This window comes from Oryza sativa, chromosome 1 (assembly GCF_034140825.1).
Source record: "Oryza sativa Japonica Group chromosome 1, ASM3414082v1".
Lineage (NCBI taxonomy): Eukaryota > Viridiplantae > Streptophyta > Magnoliopsida > Poales > Poaceae > Oryza > Oryza sativa.
Window position 1 is genome coordinate 12,906,623 of NC_089035.1, and position 23,009 is coordinate 12,929,631.

General features: G+C 41.6%; 2 protein-coding genes across 2 annotated transcripts; one reads left to right on the forward strand and one right to left on the reverse strand.

The window, feature by feature from the left end:
* Positions 1-7,163: 7,163 nt before the first annotated feature.
* LOC4326838 (neutral/alkaline invertase 1, mitochondrial-like) lies at positions 7,164-11,194 on the forward strand. Its single transcript, XM_015765739.2, has 6 exons — positions 7,164-8,005; positions 8,714-8,879; positions 8,964-9,175; positions 9,429-9,922; positions 10,285-10,333; positions 10,424-11,194. Exons 1-6 carry the CDS (start codon positions 7,364-7,366, stop codon positions 10,745-10,747), a joined length of 1,887 nt encoding a protein of 628 aa, XP_015621225.1. The 5' UTR covers positions 7,164-7,363; the 3' UTR covers positions 10,748-11,194.
* Positions 11,195-12,216: 1,022 nt separating this feature from the next.
* LOC9266994 (gibberellin 2-beta-dioxygenase 2-like) lies at positions 12,217-22,552 on the reverse strand. The gene is made up of 3 exons (XM_015782092.3): positions 21,982-22,552; positions 13,642-14,032; positions 12,217-12,721 (listed from the first exon to the last, which is right to left on the reverse strand). The coding sequence occupies exons 1-3, from the start codon at positions 22,524-22,526 to the stop codon at positions 12,434-12,436; spliced, it is 1,224 nt and encodes a 407-aa protein (XP_015637578.2). The 5' UTR covers positions 22,527-22,552; the 3' UTR covers positions 12,217-12,433.
* Positions 22,553-23,009: the final 457 nt, after the last annotated feature.

Genomic DNA, 23,009 nt, shown 5'->3' on the forward strand with positions numbered 1-23,009 from the left:
TGTCTCGGCTTTCCAGCATGTGTTTAATTCCTAAGTTTTCCATTGTCAAAGGTTCTAAGTGCCATAGTTGTGTGCAATCGAAGCAACCTCGCAAGCCTCACAAGGCTGCCGAGGAGAGAAACTTGGCACCACTAGAACTCTTACATTCAGATCTTTGTGAAATGAATGGGGTGTTGACGAAGGGTGGAAAACGATATTTCATGACATTGATTGATGATGCTACTAGATTTTGCTATGTGTACTTGTTGAAAACGAAAGACGAGGCTCTAGACTATTTTAAAATTTATAAGGCAGAAGTTGAAAATCAACTTGACAGAAAGATAAAAAGGCTTAGGTCTGATCGTGGTGGAGAGTTTTTCTCGAACGAGTTTGACTTATTCTGTGAGGAACATGGCATCATACATGAGAGGACGCCTCCCTATTCTCCCGAGTCTAATGGGATTGCTGAAAGGAAGAACCGCACACTGACTGACTTGGTGAATGCCATGTTGGACACCGCGGGACTGCCTAAGGCATGGTGGGGGGAGGCATTGTTGACCTCAAATCATGTGTTAAACAGAGTTCCTAACAGAAATAAGGACAAAACACCATATGAGATATGGATTGGTAGAAAACCATCACTTTCTTATTTGCGCACATGGGGGTGCTTGGCGAAAGTCAATGTACCAATAACGAAGAAGCGCAAACTTGGACCTAAGACTGTGGACTGTGTTTTTCTGGGATATGCTCATCATAGCATTGCCTATAGATTTTTAATAGTTAAATCCGAGGTACCGGACATGCATGTTGGTACAATTATGGAGTCTCGTGATGCTACCTTCTTTGAGAGCTTTTTTCCAATGAAGGATACACATAGTGGTTCGAACCAACCCTCTGAAATAATTCCCAGTTCAATCACACCACCAGAACAAACTGAACATACACATGAACTTGTCTCTGAGGAGGATGTCAGTGAAGCTCCTCGAAGGAGTAAGAGACAAAGGACGGCTAAGTCTTTTGGTGATGATTTCACTGTGTACCTCGTGGATGACACTCCTAAGTCAATTTCAGAAGCATATGCATCTCCTGATGCAGACTACTGGAAGGAGGCTGTCCGTAGTGAAATGGATTCCATTATCGCTAACGGGACTTGGGAGGTGACAGAGCGACCCTATGGGTGTAAACCTGTGGGGTGCAAGTGGGTGTTTAAGAAGAAGCTTAGGCCTGACGGTACTATTGAAAAGTACAAGGCTCGGCTTGTTGCTAAGGGCTATACTCAGAAAGAAGGCGAAGATTTTTTTGACACTTACTCACCTGTTGCTAGATTGACCACAATTCGTGTGCTACTTTCCCTAGCAGCCTCACATGGTCTTCTCGTTCATCAAATGGACGTTAAGACAGCTTTTCTTAATGGAGAGCTGGATGAGGAGATCTATATGGATCAACCTGATGGGTTTGTAGTTGAAGGTCAAGAAGGCAAAGTGTGCAAATTGTTGAAGTCTTTGTATGGTCTGAAACAAGCTCCTAAGCAATGGCATGAGAAATTTGACAAAACATTGACATCTGCAGGCTTTGCAGTCAATGAGGCAGATAAATGTGTGTACTATCGCCATGGTGGGGGTGAGGGAGTTATTTTGTGCTTGTATGTTGACGACATACTGATATTTGGGACAAACCTTGAGGTGATAAATGAGGTTAAATCATTCTTGTCTCAAAATTTTGATATGAAAGATTTGGGAGTAGCTGATGTTATCTTAAACATTAAGCTAATTAGAGGTGAGAATGGGATTACTCTCTTGCAGTCCCATTATGTGGAGAAGATCTTGAATCGCTTTGGCTACATTGATAGTAAGCCTTCTCCAACACCTTATGATCCTAGCTTGTTGCTTCGCAAGAACAAGAGAATTGCTAGGAATCAACTGGAATACTCCCAAATCATTGGCTCGTTGATGTACCTGGCTAGTGCAACTAGGCCTGATATCTCCTTTGCTGTGAGCAAGTTGAGCCGATTTACTTCTAATCCGGGAGATGATCACTGGCGTGCGCTTGAGCGAGTAATGCGCTATCTGAAAGGTACTGTGGAATTGGGACTTCACTATACTGGGTATCCTGCGGTACTGGAGGGTTATAGTGATTCTAACTGGATCTCTGATGTGAATGAGATCAAAGCCACTAGTGGATATGTTTTCACACTGGGTGGTGGTGCTGTTTCATGGAGGTCTTGCAAACAGACAATTTTGACGAGGTCAACCATGGAAGCAGAACTAACGGTACTGGATACTGCTACTGTTGAGGCAGAATGGCTGCGTGATCTATTAATGGATCTGCCTGTTGTTGAAAAACCGGTGCCGGCTATCCTTATGAACTGTGACAATCAAACGGTAATTGTCAAAGTGAATAGTTCTAAGGATAATATGAAATCGTCTAGACATGTGAAAAGACGATTGAAGTCTGTCAGGAAATTAAGAAACTCCGGAGTTATAACGTTGGATTACATCCAAACAGCGAGAAACCTGGCAGATCCCTTCACGAAGGGACTATCACGAAATGTGATAGACAATGCATCGAAGGAGATGGGTTTGAGACCCATGTGAGTTATACTATGGTGGTAACCCAGTCTATGTGATCGGAGATCCCGTGAATTAGATCCTGGGAAGAACAAACCATTAATAAACTAGAGGAGAGTACCAATATATATACCCTATCCAAGTGAAGATGCATATACTCTCGTGAGCTGCAAGGCAGGTTGGCTATGCCTTAATGAGTTCTGTTGGCTTTAATTAGCAAAGATGTTGTCCTGCAGAGCATTCTTGAAGGAACTCACCTTTGTGAGCTTGACTGTTGGTCGCAGTCTATGAAGATTTTGGGTGAATCTTCTAGGAAGCTTACTAAAGACCTAGGAGTATGACTTATACGCTCCACCCGAGGGGTAGTCTACAGACGGTCTAGTACCAGATAAGACTTTGAGTGAAACTTGCTTGCACAAGACTTGCAATTCAAGGCGTAGTCCATTGTTCAAGTTGTGAGTAAGTGTAGCTTGGAGTTCTAGGTGGATGTTCAACCTTAATTGGTCTCCATCGAACCGCTGGTATATAAACAGTACATTGGAAAAGGCAAATCTCAGTGGGATTTTGAGATTTGGTGGGGGATTGTTGGAATTAATGAATGGGCCTTAGCCCACTCGAAGATTAATTCTTTGGAAAATCACAAAAGCCCACCTCATGGGATGGCATGCATGTGGAGTTTAGTACCACCTTGCTTATTCTAGGAGAGGGGGACCTCCTTAAAAGGGAGGATGCCCTCCTAGCCACTTGAAGCATGTGTGGTGGAGAGAAGAGGGGAAACACACGCGCGCGCTCGCTCGCCTGGCCTCGCCTGGCCTGGCAGGGCAGGGCAGGGCAGGCGGCGCGCGTGCACGACGTACGCGTCGAATGGTCCGAAAAATTGGCTCCTCATCCTTGCGCAGATGCAGCCTCCTTTTGCAGTTTTGTTTTGCTGCAAATTCGGATTCGTTTTGTTTTGGAAACGTTCCGAAAAATCCGGTGCGTGCAAACGGCGTGGAGTCCGGATAAGTTACGCGCGACTTATCCGGTTCGGTTACGCGCAGTAGAGATCGTGCGGGCGCCCTGATCAAGCGACCCTTCTCTATATAAACCGACCCGCCGTCTTCACGCAATATATGCGAAAATCAATCTAGGGTTTGCCTCCTACTCTGTACTGCGCCGTCGCTCGTAGACTACTCCATCCCGCTCGCCGGCGTGCACCAGCGATCGGGAGAGCAGGTCTCCGGAACCTCTGCCTTTGACGTCCTGCACCGGGAGAAGGCGGCAATAAGGTTTTTGGGAAGCGCTTCGTGCGACTGCTCCCTGTTCGTTCGCGACGGCTCGCCTTCCTCTTCGCTCGCGTGTTTCGTGCCTTCGTAGACACCTGCGAAAAGTTTCGACCAAGCAGTCGGTCTTTTCGTCACCTCGGTACGTGTTCAATATGTTGCGCATATTTGATCTGTTCATGTTATTCTGCGTAGTTTACATGTGTAGATCTAATGATGCGTTCATGCTAGTTTTCATCTGTAATGTCATGATTTATTTATGGAATAAATTAAATCCTTATATGCCCATAATCTCAACATATGCTTTATATTTTGAGATGGAAAATAAAATCAATTTCACATAATTACATCCATTAGGAGGAAGCATGGAATACTGCTATTCCACCATCAATGATGTACATTTACTCCAATACTACGATAACCACCACTAAGATACGTAAACATCGATTATCTTGGATACTATTACTATTGCTAGATCAATCCCCACCATATCCATGCCATATCCCCTGCTTCATGGTCTCAAAAGAAATCAGCTTTTCTGCTCTTGTACACAAATTTGGATATGTTTATATCTAAATTTCTTTATAAAAGTTATTTTTTTACAGAGGGAGTACGTATTTGAGGAATATGGTAGGGTATACCGAAGACTACTAATGGGTGCGTGCTGGTTTCATAGCTAGCGCAGCTGCGCGCGCTCCCCTCCTCTGCTAAGCGCTAATGACGTTAATTAGCACTAATTGTATTTTAGGTAAAAGTTTTTTAAGAAATAGCTGAAAGATTTTAAAATTTGTGTTGAAAGTTTTGAAATTTAATTTGAATTTTTTTTAAATTTAAGTTGAAATTTTTAAATCTTGATTTGATAGTTTTCAAATCCGAATTAAAAAGTTCTCAAATTTTGATTCAAAAGTCCTTAAATCTAAGTTGTAAGTTTCAAATCAAGGTTAAAAATAAAGTCTTCAAATCTTAACTTGAAAGCTTTAAAATTTAGATTGAAAAGTTTTCAAATATGGGCTTTGGTTAATTTTGTTTTCACTTTTGAGTTTAAAGTTTTAATATTTTAGTAGAAGTTTGCTCATTTTCTTTAACACAAATAATTTGACCATCAAATTTTGACATACTCTCTCGAAGAAAAAGAAAATTACATATTTTTTCTCCACGTACGTTGTACAGACTTACATATTCCCTCATCACGCTCTAAGCTTGTATTAGGCTGAGTTCTTTATCTTTATCTTCCCAACTCACCTCTCTCGTTTTCCGCGCGTATATTTTTCGAACGGCTAAACGGTACGTTTTTTTAAAAATTTTCTATATGAAAGTTATTTTAAAAAATTATATTAATCTATTTTTTAAATTTATTTTAACTAATACTTAATTAATTATGAGATAAATGCTATTTTGTTTTGCGTGCTGGAGAGTGAAGGATAGGATCACTCCCGAACACAGACTTAACTGTCTTAAATCTCAAATACAAATAAAGATGTAAACGGGTCGATCCGTGGCTTGATACAAATAAATGAGGTAACACTGTAAATAGGTTTGTGGATACAAATTCCTTTCCGGAGCATTATTTTCGATAAAAGTACTACTAGTAACGACTATTCGCCAACAGGAAAACAAGAAAAGACTGGCCCGTAGTAGTAGTAAAACTTTGCAGCAGAACGTGACGTGTCCACTCGCACTACGTGAGGATTTTCCCCCTACCGATCTTATCCTCAATTTCACCTTCTAAAGTCACCGACCACTGGGCCCCACGAGACAGCCTCTAGTACTTCGTATTTACTTTCACATGGTACTAGTAGTACCAACCAACGGCTCCCTTTCCTGTCCCCACACGGCGCGATCGGGACGCGCGGCATCCATCCCACCCGTTCGATCCCCCATCGGACGGTGGATCCGTCTCCAGTTAAAAAAAATATCGGCCGAGGTTTATTATTATAAAACGTGCTCACGGCGTCGCGGCGCGCGGCCGGTGGGCGGTGCGCATCCCATGTGACGGCACCGGGTGCGCGTTCTAATTCGTAACGTACGGAGAAAAATTCTACGGAGTAGCTACTGACTTGTGGGCCATGCGGACCGTCACCACTCGGTGGGACCGACGTGTCAGTGTGCGTAACCGGTTAAGGGGTATAATGGGCCGGTACGTACGGAGCGATTGGTGACGGATGCGGGCGACTTTTTTTTAATTAAGTATAGAAAATTGTTTTCCCCGACACGCTTTTGTATTTTTTTTCTCTGACGACTCACACAGCGGCCCGCACGAGCTGTCTTCCTTCTCCTTGAGCTGGTCTTTGATCTGTCTTTGGTGCGTAATGACAGAAATACCCACTAATCCTTTACACACGCTGCCCATTTTCCCTTGCCCAGTTTTGACTTTTCTCATTTAGGCCATGACACGTTATTCATTTGAGCAAGCCATTTTATTCCAAGAACAAAATGATGCTATTCGTCAACTTTGTAAGAAGGAAAAAAAGAATCACCGGATCTATATAAACCAAAACTTTCAAACTTAGGGTTTTCTTAGTAGGTTGGATTAAAAAAAACAAAGAAATAGAAAAACACTTAATTTTGCACACAAATAATCATTTTAGTAGACTACAGGAAAACCATAGAAATCAGATAATAGAGATAAAATTGATAGAAATTTTTTTAAAAAGGTTTTAGCTCTTACTAACTTTTCTTCAAAATCTATGTAGGATTTTTCATTTTATAGGAATTTCAAAAAAAAATTGATATAATTTAATCCTTTCTTATGAAGGCCTTATTGGGAATTTTCCCTCTAGGATTCAAATTCTCTAAATTTTAAGTATTTTCCTACGAATCAAAAGATCATATTTTTAACCTATAATATATAAACATTAGGAAGTAAATGATCACATGAAAGGGACTTAAAGTAAATTGCACTGTTCAAGTTATGCCTGACAGAACTATTCCTTTAAACTCTCAATTTTCCATCACATCTAAAACTTTTCTACTCAAATAAACTCTCAATTTTTTTTTCCAAACTACCAACTTTCTCTAAACGTCTCCCTAATTTTAAAAGCTAAACACAGCCCTAATGTATTTACAAGTCAAAGGACTACAGATTTGTCACGTCCAAAATTAATGCGTACACTCTGCGAGCCCAAAATTAAACTCTCTGTCCAGAGATGCAGAAAAGGGGAAAATAGAAAACACGAGTCCCACGACGGTAATTTCACCGTCCCGAAAATCCAATCCAAGATTCCCCTAATTAGGACAGAGGAAAAAAAAACGTTGAATTTTTTTTAAAACAATGCACTTTTAAAACCAGGTGGGCCCAGCGTGGCGCCTACACACCGCACTCTATAAAAAGGCCGCCTCCTCTGCCCCCCTATCCATCCTCCATTACGCTTTCCTCCACCACCTAAACCGCACCGAACCCCGCTCGCACTTTCGCAGAAACACCCCTCACCGACCCCGTATTTACATTAAAGTTACCTACCTTTCCTCTTTATTGGATTTTTTGCGGAGAGCCCCCTGGTAAGTTTGTGATTATCGCATCGGTGCCCTTCGCCGGAGCTGTGGGTGGTGCCCTCTATGAATGGTCAAACCCCGATGGGGCTCGCCGCCGCCGCCGCAGCCGCAGTGAGGCCGTGCCGCCGGAGGCTGCTGTCGTCGGCCACGGCGGCGGCGGCGGCGGCGACGGTCGCCACCGCGACCCCGCTGTTCCCCAGATGCCCCCACCCGCACCACCACCTCCACGGCCGCCGCCTGCCCTTCCTCGCATCCGCGGCGTCGCAGCAGCAGCAGCAGTCCGGGCAGACCGCCGCCTCGCCGGCGACCCCACCTATACCCTCCGATCCCCGCGCCGCCGTCTCCGGCAACCTCCCCTTCTTCGACCGCGTCCTCTTCCCGGACACGTTCCCGGTCGAGACCCCACCGCCCTCGTCGGCGGCGGCGTCCGCGGCGGCTGCGGCCGATGAGGAGGTGGCGTCGGCGCTCAAGGCGAGGGAGGAGACGGAGGCGGAGCGGGAGGCGTGGAGGCTGCTGAGGAGGGCGGTGGTGAGCTACTGCGGCGAGCCGGTGGGGACGGTGGCGGCGGAGGACCCCGAGTGCACGGAGACGCTCAACTACGACCAGGTGTTCATCAGGGACTTCGTGCCCTCGGCGCTCGCCTTCCTCATGCGCGGCGAGACCGAGATCGTCCGCAACTTCCTCCTCCACACCCTGCAGCTGCAGGTGAGCCGATTCAGATCCTGATCCTGATTCAAATTTGGGGCCAAACGATTTCGGATTCCAAAGTAATCATCATACCGTGGGTACTGAGAACTGCTAATTGCGTGCACGTTAGGTTTTCCTGCTAGTTGGGGGGAGGAAAATACAGAATTATGCATGGTTAGATATATATGAGAAGTTTACTGCCACTTTGGGTCTTTGAATATCATGTTTCAGATTGAATTTGCTTGCTAGATGTGATTGTCTAGTCCTATGACCTATGATGAATTCGTATTCTATATGGCTTTAGCTACTGTGGGGTAGATGGAGATAAGGTTTCCCTTTTGCAGAATAATACTATGTCTCTTTCTCACGTAGTCTGATGAACCAGTAGACAGCCTATATATTATTATATGAATCAAAGCAGCTAATTTGTCACAAAATGATGAATTGCTAGTGCAATAAATACTGCTAGTGATGAATTGGGCCCAGCTAATTTTCGGAATATTATGAAAATAATTCAACGGAAAAAACTTACATGTTAACTGACATACATATAAAAAATTCTCAAAATTTTCCTATTATACAAATGGCACTAGCACTTAACAGTAAGGTTACAGAAATCTGTCTTATTCATGTTGTTTTGAGCCTAGTTTTCTTATTGTCTCAACATGGCAGTTAATTCATTTTAGGATTTTATTTGCTGATTTTTTTTCTATGTCTGATGGCCAGAGCTGGGAGAAGACTGTTGATTGTTACAGCCCTGGGCAAGGCTTGATGCCAGCTAGCTTTAAGATTAGGGCTGTGCCTCTTGATGACAATAACGAAGCATTTGAGGAAGTTTTGGACCCTGACTTTGGAGAGTCAGCTATTGGACGTGTAGCTCCGGTGGATTCAGGTAAATCTCTCTCTCTCTCTCACTTGATTCGTTTATCAACTATGACAGATTTATCAAAGTAGTTTACCCCAAATAATTTTACAGGACTTTGGTGGATTATTTTGCTGAGGGCATACTGCAAGATTACAGGGGACAATGCACTGCAGGAAAGAGTAGATGTGCAAACCGGCATTAAACTTATCTTAAGCTTGTGTTTGTCCGATGGGTTCGATATGTTTCCAACTTTACTGGTCACAGACGGATCATGCATGATAGACAGGAGGATGGGAATACATGGGCACCCCCTTGAAATTCAAGTAAGTTGGATTTTAGTAGAAATTATTACAGAATGATATTTCTGAGCAACTGATAATGTTGTTTATAATTGGTTTAGCCTACTGTAGGAAATTCTGTTCTTAGTAAATAAATTTACTATTTTATATCACTATTAAGATAAAGAAACCTGACATGAAGGGATCAACGTGCTGTTAGAGACAGTACTTCTATACTGCTACTTTGAAGCTAGATACAAAAGATTATCCGAACTGACCAATTGTACCTGCTTTTCAGGCTTTGTTCTACTCTGCCCTACGATGCTCACGAGAAATGCTTGTTATGAACGATGGGTCAAAAAACCTCCTTCGTGCCATTAATAACAGGCTGAGTGCGCTGTCCTTTCATATTAGGGAATACTACTGGGTTGACATGAAGAAGATAAATGAGATATACAGATACAAAACAGAAGAATACTCTCATGATGCAACAAACAAATTCAACATTTATCCTGAGCAAATCCCTTCTTGGCTTGTTGACTGGATTCCTGAAAAAGGTGGCTATCTCATCGGGAACCTGCAGCCAGCTCACATGGATTTCAGGTTCTTCTCTCTCGGCAACCTTTGGGCAATAACTTCATCTCTAACTACTCCAAAACAAGCTGAGGGAATACTTAGCCTTATTGATGAGAAATGGGATGATCTCATAGCAAACATGCCCCTCAAGATATGTTACCCCGCAATGGAAGATGATGAATGGCGCATTATTACCGGCAGTGATCCTAAGAACACGTAAGGATTCTTGAACTGGTCTTTATTGCTAGTATTTTCATGATCTACGTTCAACCTGACCTCTTAGTTAATGATAATTTCACATAAATCATTGGCTGATCCAGTGAACACATGTAGTATCCACTAAATAAACATTGTAACCAGCTGATATTATCTTGTAAGAAATGTTTAGCAGAGCAAACACATAATAACCGAAACAAGGGCTCAAAACCTCTTCTGATTTATCTTTTAAATATCACCATATGCCCTGCTGCACTCAGATTTTTTATGGGCAACTTAGTTTGTTCGTGTAGCTTTTCATACGACGTGTTTCTATTTCATTTCCACAGTTGTTGACATCTAAACATTTTGTTAATATGCAGCCCATGGTCATATCATAATGGTGGATCCTGGCCAACGCTGCTGTGGCAGGTATGGAGATATTGACAGACTGTTTCCAAACTTTCTGCTCCTTTTATGCTTATGAATCATCCCTTACCAGTGTATTTTATTTGTCTACAGTTTACATTGGCCTGTATCAAAATGGGAAGACCAGAGTTGGCCCGAAGAGCCATTGCTGTGGCCGAGGAGAAGCTGGCAGCTGACAAATGGCCAGAGTACTATGACACCCGCTCTGGAAGATTCATCGGGAAGCAATCTCGGTCATATCAGACATGGACTATTGCTGGTTTTCTGACCTCTAAGATGCTATTGGAAAACCCCGAGCTGGCTTCTATTCTGACCTGCGATGAGGACCTCGAGCTGCTTGAAGGCTGTGCATGCTGCCTTTCTAAGAAGAGAACTAGGTGCTCACGCCGTGCAGCCAAGTCCCATGTCGTCGAGTAAAACAGCAGAGTCCCTTTTATACATGCTACTCTGCACGCACAAGTATACTACGAGTACTTGTCGACAATTAACTTGAGACGAACACACTATAGCCATGTACATTAGTATAGGTTTACACTAGATATCCATCCATTCATTTTCCTCGATGCGCGCTCATTCGTTTTTGCTGAGCTGCCATCGATGGGATTGGAGCTACCCTGGGTGATACCGGTGGTCGACGAGAGCAACACCGATTCAGGTCTGTGGCTCTCGTGTACACAGGAAATTGAAGTTTGTTGTTGTGTTCGGTCCACCAGCAGCTCCTAATTCGGGAGTGCTGCGAAGCCCTAACCATTGTATCCATTGTCATTATTTAAGCTGTATCTTGTATCACTTGGCAAACTGAACCAAGACACCATTTTCCTGTTATCTTGATGAAATATAACAATGCTATGAATGTTATGATTATCGATTTATGTTCTGTTGGATGTTGAGAGTTGAGACGCTGGAACTGTCACACGTTTTTATTGTGCCCCCCATCTTGTGTTGTAGTCTTGCATGTGCGCAAGACTCACCTTGGCTACCTTGTTGCATTGTTGCTGGTTCTATCTTGACCTTCAAAACTTGTCAGATTGCTTGAGCAGATCATCTCAAACTCAACTTTTGGTGTTTGGTTTGTGTTGAATTAGTAACATCTATAATCGTAATAAAGCTAAGAAAGTTTATACTCCTATATAAGGTTGAAGAACTGCAAATATATAATCTTTTGAGCTACACATCTCTGAAAGATTTAGTTACATGGTTATGATCTCTGAAAGCCTTGAGGAAGGTTCAGAATTTTGGGACATGAACCACATACCGTGGCCGCGAAGGGAGAAAGGTTCAGTGTTACGTTCAGTCGACCGGAAGATGTACGCAACAATCCCTTGGGGGAAAAAAGATCTACAAGAAAGATCAGGAGTCCCCTTTCAACAAAAGGAATCTTGCAAGGGAAAAAAAAACCAAAAAAGAAAAAGAAAAAGCAAACAACGAACGAGAGTAAGCCTTCACACCAAAACGTAGTACCTCCACGAGAATTAAGGGAAAAAGACAACGAAAATCTTTTGGATCTCAACATCTATGACTGCTACGTTCCTCAGTGCAGCGTGCAGGTAAGACTAAGGTTTTTGCTTCAAGGCTTAAGCAAAGGACAATATCTGCAACATTAGCAAGAAACAAAAATTGAAACAGGGAAGAGATTCAGACCTAAGAGAGAAGGGAAGTTCTATTTTCTTCACACAAACATACACACAAAAGTAAAGGTAGAAACAAAATAAATTTCTAGAATTAGTTGGACAACATGTAAACTATGTGAAATTTATATAGTTTAATAACATGTGAAAAATATATTATGAAAGCATTTCTCATAGATAATCTAAAAACATGAATCTTATCATGTTAAACTAAATAAATTTTTAGAAATCAATGAATCAAAGTTATGAATATTTGACTTTAGGACAAAAATTTGAAACAGAACATATAATTATGCTGTAGCCTATACAATATGCACTAATGCACAAGGACACTGATCACTGTTACTACAAAGTCACAAACTTAATTAGTAATTACTGCACCATAAATATATTACAATCCAACGAAATTGCAACAAACTTCCAGCGATCCAAAATTTCGTGTGCATTGCACAGTTCCAAGATCTCTCATGTCCAGCTATTCATGGTCGTCATCGTCCCCAACGCCGGCATCGCCGTCGCCGTCGCCGGCGTGGAAGAGGTCGAGGCGGTTGTGGCTGAGGCGGAGCGTGTACATGGTCCTCTTGTACTCCGCCCAGGTGAAGGCCCTGTACCGGCGCGGCGCGCCGGCGGCCACCGTCTCCGGGAGAGCCGAGATCCTGGCGTGCAGCGGCGGCGCCGCGAAGTAGATGGTCGACAGCCTCGGCTTGCCGGTGCCGACCACCACCCTGTGCCGGATACTCACCAGCCTCCCGTTTGTCAAAGCCTGCAAAAATATGTACAAACAAATTGAGGGCTTATTCGGAATGGAGGAGAAACATAGGAAAAATGAAGGACTTTAGATACTATGGATTACTTTACTGTGGCGTCATTCGGATCACATGAAAACGTTCGTTGGAAATACGTAGTGAAATTTCCTGCGCTAGTCATATCACTGAAAGATCAAAGGAAAAAAAAAATCCACACTGACCTCTTTTTTCTCTCCCTTCGCGTGGGAACGAGGCAAATCATGCCATCAAGCAACTAAAACATGTTATTAGGTTGATTAATGTTGTTTAATTCAATAGTAGCATGTGATAATTTTGTAATAGTGCACCTATTTTCTTAAAGATACCTATGTTTTTCCTTTACTCTATCCAAACACCTATTCACATAAAATTCCTATGTTTTCAAATCCTCTGTTTTATACTTGTATTCCTATCCTATTCCTATATTTTTCCTATTTCTATATTTTTTCAATCTTGCGTTCCGAATGAGCCCTCGAAAGTTTCAATAACAAAGAACACAACTTAGGGGGCGTGTTTAGATCAGGGTATAAAATTTTGGCGTGTCACATCGGATATTATATATGGTGTCGTATTGGGTGTTCGGGCACTAATAAAAAAACTAATTACAGAATCCATCAGTAAACCGCGAGACGAATTTATTAAGCATAATTAACCTGTTATTAGCAAATGTTTACTGTAGCACCATATTATCAAATTATGGAGCAATTAGGCTCAAAAGATTCATCTCGTAAATTAGTCACAATCTGCACAATTAATTATTTTTTAGCCTATATTTAATACTTCATGCAGGTATTCAAACGTTCGATGTAACATAGTGTAAAATTTTTACGTGGGATCTAAATAGGGCCTTAACGAAATAGTAACATCAATCGATCAATTACTTGAATTTGTAACTGACCTGAAGGAGATCACCGACGTTGACGAAGAACGCGGACGGGTCGGGCGGCACGGGGACCCAGACGCTGTCGCCGGCGGCGGCGGCGTCCGGCAGAAGCAGCTGCAGGCCGTCGGCGTCGTTGGCACGCAGGACGCTGAGGATCTGAGGGTCGGTGTGCTCGCCGAACCCGATGGCCGCCGTCGGCGCCGGGCCGCCGCCGGACTTGTGGTCGCCGGCGGCGGCGGCGCAGGATGGAGGGTAGTGATTGATCCTGATGAGGGAGTCGTTGTCAGTGGCTGTGATGAGCCTTGTCAGGGATGTGGGGTCCCTGAGGCCTAGGCCCTCTCCTAGCAGGTCAAGGACATGGCAAGCAAGCTGCCTCACTGCCTCCACATAATCATTTACCACCTGGCTGTTAGGGGGAAAAAGTATGAAGTCATATAATTAGTTTTGTCGCGAGAGGTGTCGTGGAAGTTGATATTATAGTAAGTGCGACATGAGATCTAAGAATTAGAAAATATGGTACACGATGATAATGGTGGACACCCCACTCGCTACAAAGCAAAAAGAAAAAGTGTGTGTTGCATTCTTCATGGAGACACTAGATGAAAGGTGGGAGTTAAAGTAAAGTCCACATGATCTTTATAGATCAGGTCGCACATGTTCTACAGTGATATAGCGATAATGGAAAGTTTCTGGCTCGTGAGATGGAGAATAGAGCTCCAAGAAACTATGGATAGTAAAGACTGCAATGCATCGTTGCCTTTTTTATTCATATCACACATCATGACTAATTCTAGCAATTTTCAAGTAAGACATTTACATTTATTTTTTTTAACTCTACTATGTCAATTCCATGTTCTCTACTCTAGCTTCAATTCCACTTGATCTCTGAAACATCTACTCTAGCCAAGATGGTCATATAGAGTGCCTAGGTGCCTTAGATAGGCAGTTAGCACCAGCTTTACCGACCATCTAATGTGAAGTGTCTTCTTTAGCACTGACGGTCGGTACTAACTCTTATCATTGACTGATAAATGTGTTATCATAAATTTAGATGTTTCATTATGTACTATGTTTAATTCAGATTGTAGGTTCCAAAGATTTTGAATTAGTGTTGAACATTGGTCAAGCCTAATTAATACTAGAGTCTACAGAGAATATATTCTTACCTCTTAGTATATCTTAGTGTCAATATATCGGTCCTACTTAGTTTGTGTTCATGGTGCTAGTTACTACCAGCTTATCTGTATAGGACTATGTAATATATATCTTTTTTATTTCTTTTATATATCCTGTTCTATGAAACCAACGGGACAAGCTAGTCTCCTACAACTTTTTATTTTAAACTACATCATAATTAATCTTGCAAAAATTTAGCTAAGATAGAAAAAACTAAAACATTATATGTTGAACATGAGAACCTAATTGTCTGCATTATGTCGTACTACAGACACCGCAACTAAGTCTAGCATAATAAAAACAAATAATATAGATAGTACCATTTTACTATAGAAGCACTGTTTTCAGAGTACTATATGTGACAAGAATCGGACAAACTAAGCTAAAGTTTGAGTAGATGCCTAAATAATAATCCTTGAAATAGATGCTTAATTAATTAGCACGATGTTTTTCCTTTTTATCTGTCGATGAAAAACAACATCTAAAGTGAACCAATTTTTACTGTCTCCACATGGTTTATTGATCATTGATGGTACAGCCACTTGGTTTATCGATCATTGATGGTACACGAGGAGAATGGGAAAAAGAAGGGTGATTGGTGTATGAGATTGCAGCGACCCAAAAGCTGCAATAATCCTGGAGAAAAAGCTTTGCAGGACGAGGACAATCGTACGCATGCACATCTTGTTCAATTAATTGACAGTACGTACTCCTAGTTAATCTGTTCAACTTGATAATGAAGTCTTCGATCACACTATTGATTTTAGCTCCTGAAAATGCCAGTCTAAAACTGGAGTACGTGGGGCTATGATGACACTCATTTATTTGTCTTTCACTTATTTTTCTTTTTCAAAAAAAACGCATGCATATCTCATCTCATTTGTTATATTTTTCCTTTCATCTGTAGCTACGTCGTTCACACATAAGCTTGTGTACTCTCCAGCATCTGCTGCCTTAGAGCAAGTTCTATATAGTAGAACCGATGGTCACCTTTAATTTTATTCATATTATTTACTCATTAATGAAGAGATAGTATATACAACAAATTACCTTTAATACACCTACCCCAATATACTATAATATTTTTTATTTTTTCACTCAATCTATTCGTATCTTTCTCTCATCTCTTTATGAGTTTATATATGTAGAGGTCGCTACTTACATGAGGGTGGTTACTGCTCTCTCTGTCTTATCTCTGCTAGCTCATTATATCATCCTACATGGTAGCTTGAAGCAAGAACTAAGAGGTACTCCCTCCTTCCAAAAATCTGAGACCTATTTCTTTTTCATCAATACCAAGAAGCAATTAGCTCACTCACTATGTGGCAAAACCAATGAACATGCAACCAATAAGTATTAGAATGACTTCTTAGTTTCCGATCAACAATTTAATTTAGCATATAGTGACTACAAATAGGATTTAGATTTTTGGAAAAACCAAAGAATGAAATAGGTTTCAGATTTTTGGAAGGAGGGAGTATATAAGAGGTATATAATATTTGTTATTACCAATCGTCCAACATTTGAGGAGGATCCGTACTTGATGATAGAGTAGATCATGTAATGCTATACTAGGTTCTAGGTAGTGACGCTCTCTACTCGTTTATATAATTTAACTTTAACTCTCAAATTAAAATTGTATAATTTAATTTTAATTTTAGAGTTGATTTTGAGAGGATTTTTTCCATCTAGTTGATTTTCAGCATTGGTGTTTAAACAACTAATTATGTATATTTATTATTTTTTGATTGCTTAGTCGCCTGTGTTTATACTGTTTTTTTAAAGTACACTTTAAGGTGTGACAATAGAGATAAAAGGTTAATGGTGGCTAGAGAAGTCATAAATTAGGAGGCAGGGAATATGTTAGGTGGGTTGGTGGCGGAGGAGCATGTAGAGGTGGTGCCAGCCAAGTGGAGCAGTGAGAAAACCCATCGTTTAGTGTAGAACTGATTATAAGAATTAGTGATAAAAAATTGCATATAAAATTTTTATGTGTGCTCTTAGCAAGCTAATGTTAAAAATAAACTACAATAAAAAATATAAAAAATCAATTATGAAATTAAGTTTTAAAATCTAAATCTAAATCTAAATTTTGGCTGCATCTAATAAGCTGAAAAGCAAAACTACCGGTGGTAACATAATCTAGATGTGGCCACAGTGGTAAAAGAAAATATAAGTAATAAAGAAGATAGCCATAATGGTTAAACGGTCTTTTGATATATTCATGGTAAAAGAAGAAAGAGGGAGGAAGAGGTGAGTTCACAACATATATAAAAGGTATGATTAAAATTTAGAGATAATTGAAGAATTTATTTAAAATAGTTCCTGCCGGAGGACACTCCCCATCGATCACTGTTCTTCCCTTTTTCTTCCCTCTTAAACCAGGCAATCCATTTCTATTATTATACTATTCTTATCATTTGCTTATTAGTGTATGAATCACATATAAAATTTGAATTTGAAAATAGTTGATTTTGAGGAGTTTTCGTAGTACTTTAATTTATTTTCTAACGTTGGTGTTTAAATCACTAATAAGAACATAGATATATAAAAAAAAATCTCACGGATTACTTGTAAATAAGCTAGCGGTGAAAGTCTTATGACAACATACCGGCAATCAGACTCTAATCCTATGTCTACAAATAAGGATTCCTAAAGTTATATTGTTTGTTCTAATAATTATCTCTCATTTCAATATCTTCCTACTTTATCCTCAGCCACCCTCACACTCCCAACCATCCCTCATTAAATGAGGTTACCAAAATCATTTTTCCTCACAGCCCGGCCTGTGCTTAACAGCTTAGGAATACTGAAGCAGGAGTAAGGTAGGGACGTAGGGTAAGGAATGGTATTGAATGGACATTATCCATGATGCAAGTAGTTGCTAATAATATATACCTTTATTAATTTGACGCTTCTTATGAGCTTCTACATTAGATAGAAAGATCCGACCATTAATGTGATGGATAGTATTATCGTGAATATAGATCATGTTGAGAGTACGTGTTAAATAAATCGTGCAATTGAAAATAGCATAAGTTTTAATTTAATAATTATAAAATCTGCATTTAATAAATATGATATTACGCCTATTTTGGATTCTCAACTCAATGTTTTATTAATTTCATTCCAAAATTTGAAATTAATAATGAGACAGTTTTAGCTGATGTGAACTCTTCTCGCATATAGGCAACTAAAATTTTGAAAAGGTACCCTCTCCGTCCCATAAAAAACGAATTTACGACCAGATGTGACACATCATAGTATTATGAATTTGGACAGATGTATTGTCTCCGTCCAAAAAAAAATCCATTCCTAGCATTCTGAGGTGGAATTAGTGGAGATGGAGAATGACTAAAATGTCCTTAATCATTGAAAAAAGTAGTAAGAGTGATAGATAGGTAAATGGTATTGAAGGGATAAAACTTCTCGTTTTACGTGTTGAGGGTAGGTAAAATGGTAGAAGTTGGTTTTTTTGGAACAAAATTCAAATTCTAGAAGTTGAGTTTTTTTGGGACGGAGGGAGTATGTCCAAAGTCGTAGTAGGATGTGTCACATTTAGTATTAGATTGGTTTTCTACGGGACAAAGGGAGTAACCAACATATTTAACAAATATTATAATTTTAATATTTAATAATATTTTGTGCAAATGCATGATTGATGACTAGTTAATCCACAGGAATGTTCAGGATTGACATGCCAACTACTCCCTCTGTCACATAATATAAGAGATTTTGGAAAGATGTGATATATCCTAGGATAACGAATCTAGACAAACTCCCTACCAGATTCGTTGTCATAGAATGTGTCACATCCCTCTAAAAATCCCTTAGGTAGTGTTTGGTTTCGGAACTAAGTGGGATGGGATGGAACCATCCCTGATTTTTGGGTTGGGATGATTCCAATCACATGTTTGGTTTGTAAGATGGGACGATCCCAATTTTTTTGTTTGGTTGAAGGGATGAGAAAGGGAAGGGATGGACACCGTTTGCAATCACCGTCAACCGATCGCCGGATCTGCCGCCACAGTCCTCCCCATCGCCGGAGGAAGAGCAAGAGGATGAGCCGGCGGCGAGCAAGAGCAAGAGGAAAAGCCGGCGGTGAGCAAGAGCAAGAGGAAAAGCCGTCGCCGCTCCTCCCATCGCCGGATCCGCCGCCGCCCCTCGTCCTCCTCCTCGCACGCCGCCGCCGCTCCTCCCCCGCGAGCTCCTCCTCGCGAGCCATCGCAGTCCCCATCGCCGAATCCGCCGCCGCCCCTCGACCTCCTCCTCGCATGCCGCCGCTGCTCCTCCCCGTCGCCGAATCCACCGCCACAGTCCTCCCCATCGCCGGATCAGCCGCCGCTGCCCTCCCCACCACTGGATCCGCCGTGCCATCGCCGATGCCCCGCCGCCGCGGTCGTCATCGCCGAGCCCCGCGTGGTCACCGTCGCCGAGCCTGCCGCTGTCGCCGTCGCCCGAGCCGTCTGCCGTTGCTCCCGAGGGCGAACAGCGCGAGCGCGGTAGGAAGGCGTCGTCACGCCGTTCGCTCGTCCCAGGTGGGACGAGTTCGTCCGCCACATTTTCCCCGATCAGTTGGTCCCGGATCTGAGAGGAATATTCCTCTCCAGGGACCAACCCATCCCACTCACCCCTCAACCAAACACCCCTAAAAGTGGGTTCGTCCCATCCCATCCACTCAACCAAATACTACCTTATATTACGGGACGGAAGGAGTAGTCATCAGTCTTTGGAGCAATTTGCAGAGGTAGGCTGACAGGAGTTGTCACTTTTCTTTCGGACTTTCAGCACGAATGACCTAAAGGGCCCCATCCCATCAGTCCTGCGGGCAGCTGATCAAGCATCCTGTCACCATACCACAGACGAAACACAACACTTTTCCACTCACTTTTATGTTTTCTGGTATACATTGGTTTCCATTAATTGGTTGTTTCAGGTTCCCCTGATCGATCAGTGCATGCGTTCTTTTTTTGTGTTTGCGCGTTCCTTTTGTTTGGCCAATTGTGCAATGCTAGTCCCGTGCTGTCGATACCTTCATTCACCCTCTTGAGGGTTCTTCCTATCGATTCGTTTTGGGAAAATATATGAAATATCGTCACACCTAGTTTTGGCCAGTAGAAGATCTCCCGGGGTCTATCAATGTTCTAACTTGCCGAGATCTTGTCGAGAGCCAGAACTATTTATTCTGGAAAAAGTTTATGTATACCCTCAAATTTAAAAACCAAGAGAATTTCTTTCTCAACCACCCTCTTGGATAATCAAGATGGAATAGATACAATAAACATTAGTGTGATATGGTAACAGAATAAATACGCGACTAAAAACCGATGAAGTACCAACATGTCACCTTAGTCTCAAACATAGCTACCTAGAACAAGTAAAAGATGATTTTTACTCTATTACTCTCCGTGCTACCCCTAGTGGATCCTCACTCTACTAGCCATCTAGAAACCACACTACCCCTAGTGGGTCCTCACTCTACTAGCCATCCAGAAACCACACCCCACTCACAGTATCCTTAATCCCATCAATCCCATGCATTTATGAGGGGGTATTTTAGAGTTTTCATCCTAATCCTTATGCCCTAAAATGCTAGTATTACGAAGTATATTGCTATGTTTTATGATAGAGGGAGTAACTTCGGTAAAAAAATTATAAGCTCACACCTAATGCTATATGTTATTTATATATGGATTATTAGACATATTACAAACATTTGTTTATAGAGATAACTAAAATATTATATAAAAACAAGAAAAAAAGCTTAGACCAAGTTATATACATAAGCACTGTAGTTTAAAGTTTTTGGAGAAATCGTAGTTTGACAATCATGATAAACTTAATCCATAAGTCCATAGGCTGAAAATAACTCAATCTTATTCGTTGCATATATCTTTTCCTCCTTTTACCATCTCCGCGTGGCAAAAATATAAACTATCTACTAGAATGGAATGAGCAGATCCATTCATTAACGAAACAGAAAAACATATGTTTCCAAATAATGCCTCCTTTTTTTTGTGAATTACTAATAATGCCTTCTTGGAGACATTATTTGTTGAGAGAGAGAGAGAGAGAGAGAGGGGTTCATACAAAACTAACTATCGCTGATAGCGTATTTGATTGGACCTCTCTACAATGGTTCTCACATGACCCTATATATAGTGACATTATAATGTAGATAATTTTTGTTGGTTCTGTTTTAGGTTGCCACAGAATTTTTTATTACTTCCAAGTTTTCATTAATAAAAACACTTACGGGGAAAACACCAGTGGTGTGGTGGTGGAGTCGTGGGTGCACCGTGCATGACTATACCCACCAGGGTTCAAATTTTGGTGTCCACGAATATTACGCACATGTAAGTGGATTTTCAACAGGATTTTAGTGAGATTAGGAATGCGTTGTTGGCTTCCGTCTCTTAGAGCATGTGTAAATACAATTTGAAAGAGAATTTGTTATCTCAAAAGTGCTACTCGCTAATGAAAAAAATACTGAAAAGGATTCCTCGACCACTTTCCGCAATAATATTATCGAGTTCATATCTTTGTCAAGTTGCTGATTGTTTCATGTATATTAATTAGCCGTTTCAACCATTAATTACATTGACATCTAAAACTCGATGTCAATTTTGTTCCTAGAATTGAAACATGTATACTATGTTATAATATAAATTTGAAAAAAATATAATTTAATGTGTGTCATTACCAATATGAAACAAAATGTTGGAATATAGAGACAAGCAATACAAATTCATTGAAACTAAAACTCGCACTAAATTCATAATAAACTTGAAAGTTTTAGTGTTGGGCAAAATTTAGGTTATGCATGTGTAACAGTGTAAGTTTATTAATTAGTCGAACGAAAAAGAAGGGGAAAAAATTCAGGCGATTGACAAATAACAAATAAGTTGTTACCGTTTTTTTCCATATAACTTGATCCAGATCATTAATATAAACGTGATCATATGCATTGTTTATCATATAAATTAAGAAGCAATGAACCACATACACAGTCAAACACAGCTGCTAATTAATCAGAGAAAGAAAACGAAGCCGTTTATAATTTTCGGAGAGACAAGAAATGTTACGATATACTATAGATGATACGTTGCGCACGAGCGCAATGTGATTCGTGATCGATTAAAATTTCGCGCATATGCTGCATGTATAGCTATAGCGTACCTGAACCGTCGAGGGTCTTCCCTGTCGATGGCGCTGGCCTTGCGCGCCACCGCGTCGGGGCTCGCGTGCAGGATCAGGTACTCCAGCTCGCCGACGTCGCCGTTCGCCCCGATGCTCCGGCTGCCGTAGCCCAGCGGGTCGGGCGGCCCGGCGAGCTGCTTCTCGGCCCCCGCCCGCACGAAGAACGCCGCCGCGGCGGCGTCCATCGCCGCGGACACCCGCGGCGGCACGCCGTGGTTGACGGCCCTGAAGAAGCCGCTCCCGGCGCACGCCCGCGCCACCTGCCGCGACAGCTCGCCGCGCCCCGCCGGCGCCGACATGTCGACCGTCGGGACGACGACGCCCCGGCCGCGCCGACAGAACACGGCGGCCGCAGCTGCCGCCGCCGCCTCCCGGCGGCCGCATTCCGGCGCAGCAGCAGCCGGCACCACCATGGCGTTAATGTTGCTGCTGTGGCTGCTTCTGATGCTGCTCCTGCACTTGTGCTGTTGTGCAGATGGTGGCATTGTTGGTAAAGGCGATATATATAAGGAATTGGTTGTCATATGTGTTCATGTGGAGATTCCTGTGGAAATGCTGACCATAGGTTCTGCATTTGACCTGGTGTCCTTAAGCTCGATAGTAATTATTATGCAACTTTAGTTTAAGTGTTTTATATATAAACTTGGGAATGATCGATCAGACCTAGGAGGTAGCTAGTTAGACGGCCTCTCCAATCATCTGAATTGCAGGCCGTTAATTATTATATAATCTTATGCCGCTGGCTAGCTTGTGTACGTCCATATACATATAGAAAATTTTGGACACATCGGATGTTTGACACTATAATTAAAAGTATTAAACGTAGACTAATGACAAAACCTATTTCATAACACTGGACTAATTCGCGAGACGAATCTATTGTGTCTAATTAATTCATGATTAGCCTATGTGATGCTACAGTAAACATTCTCTAATTATGGATTAATTAGACTAAAAAAATTGTAAAGCAGATTAGCTCTCATTTATACAATTAGTTTTATAAGTAG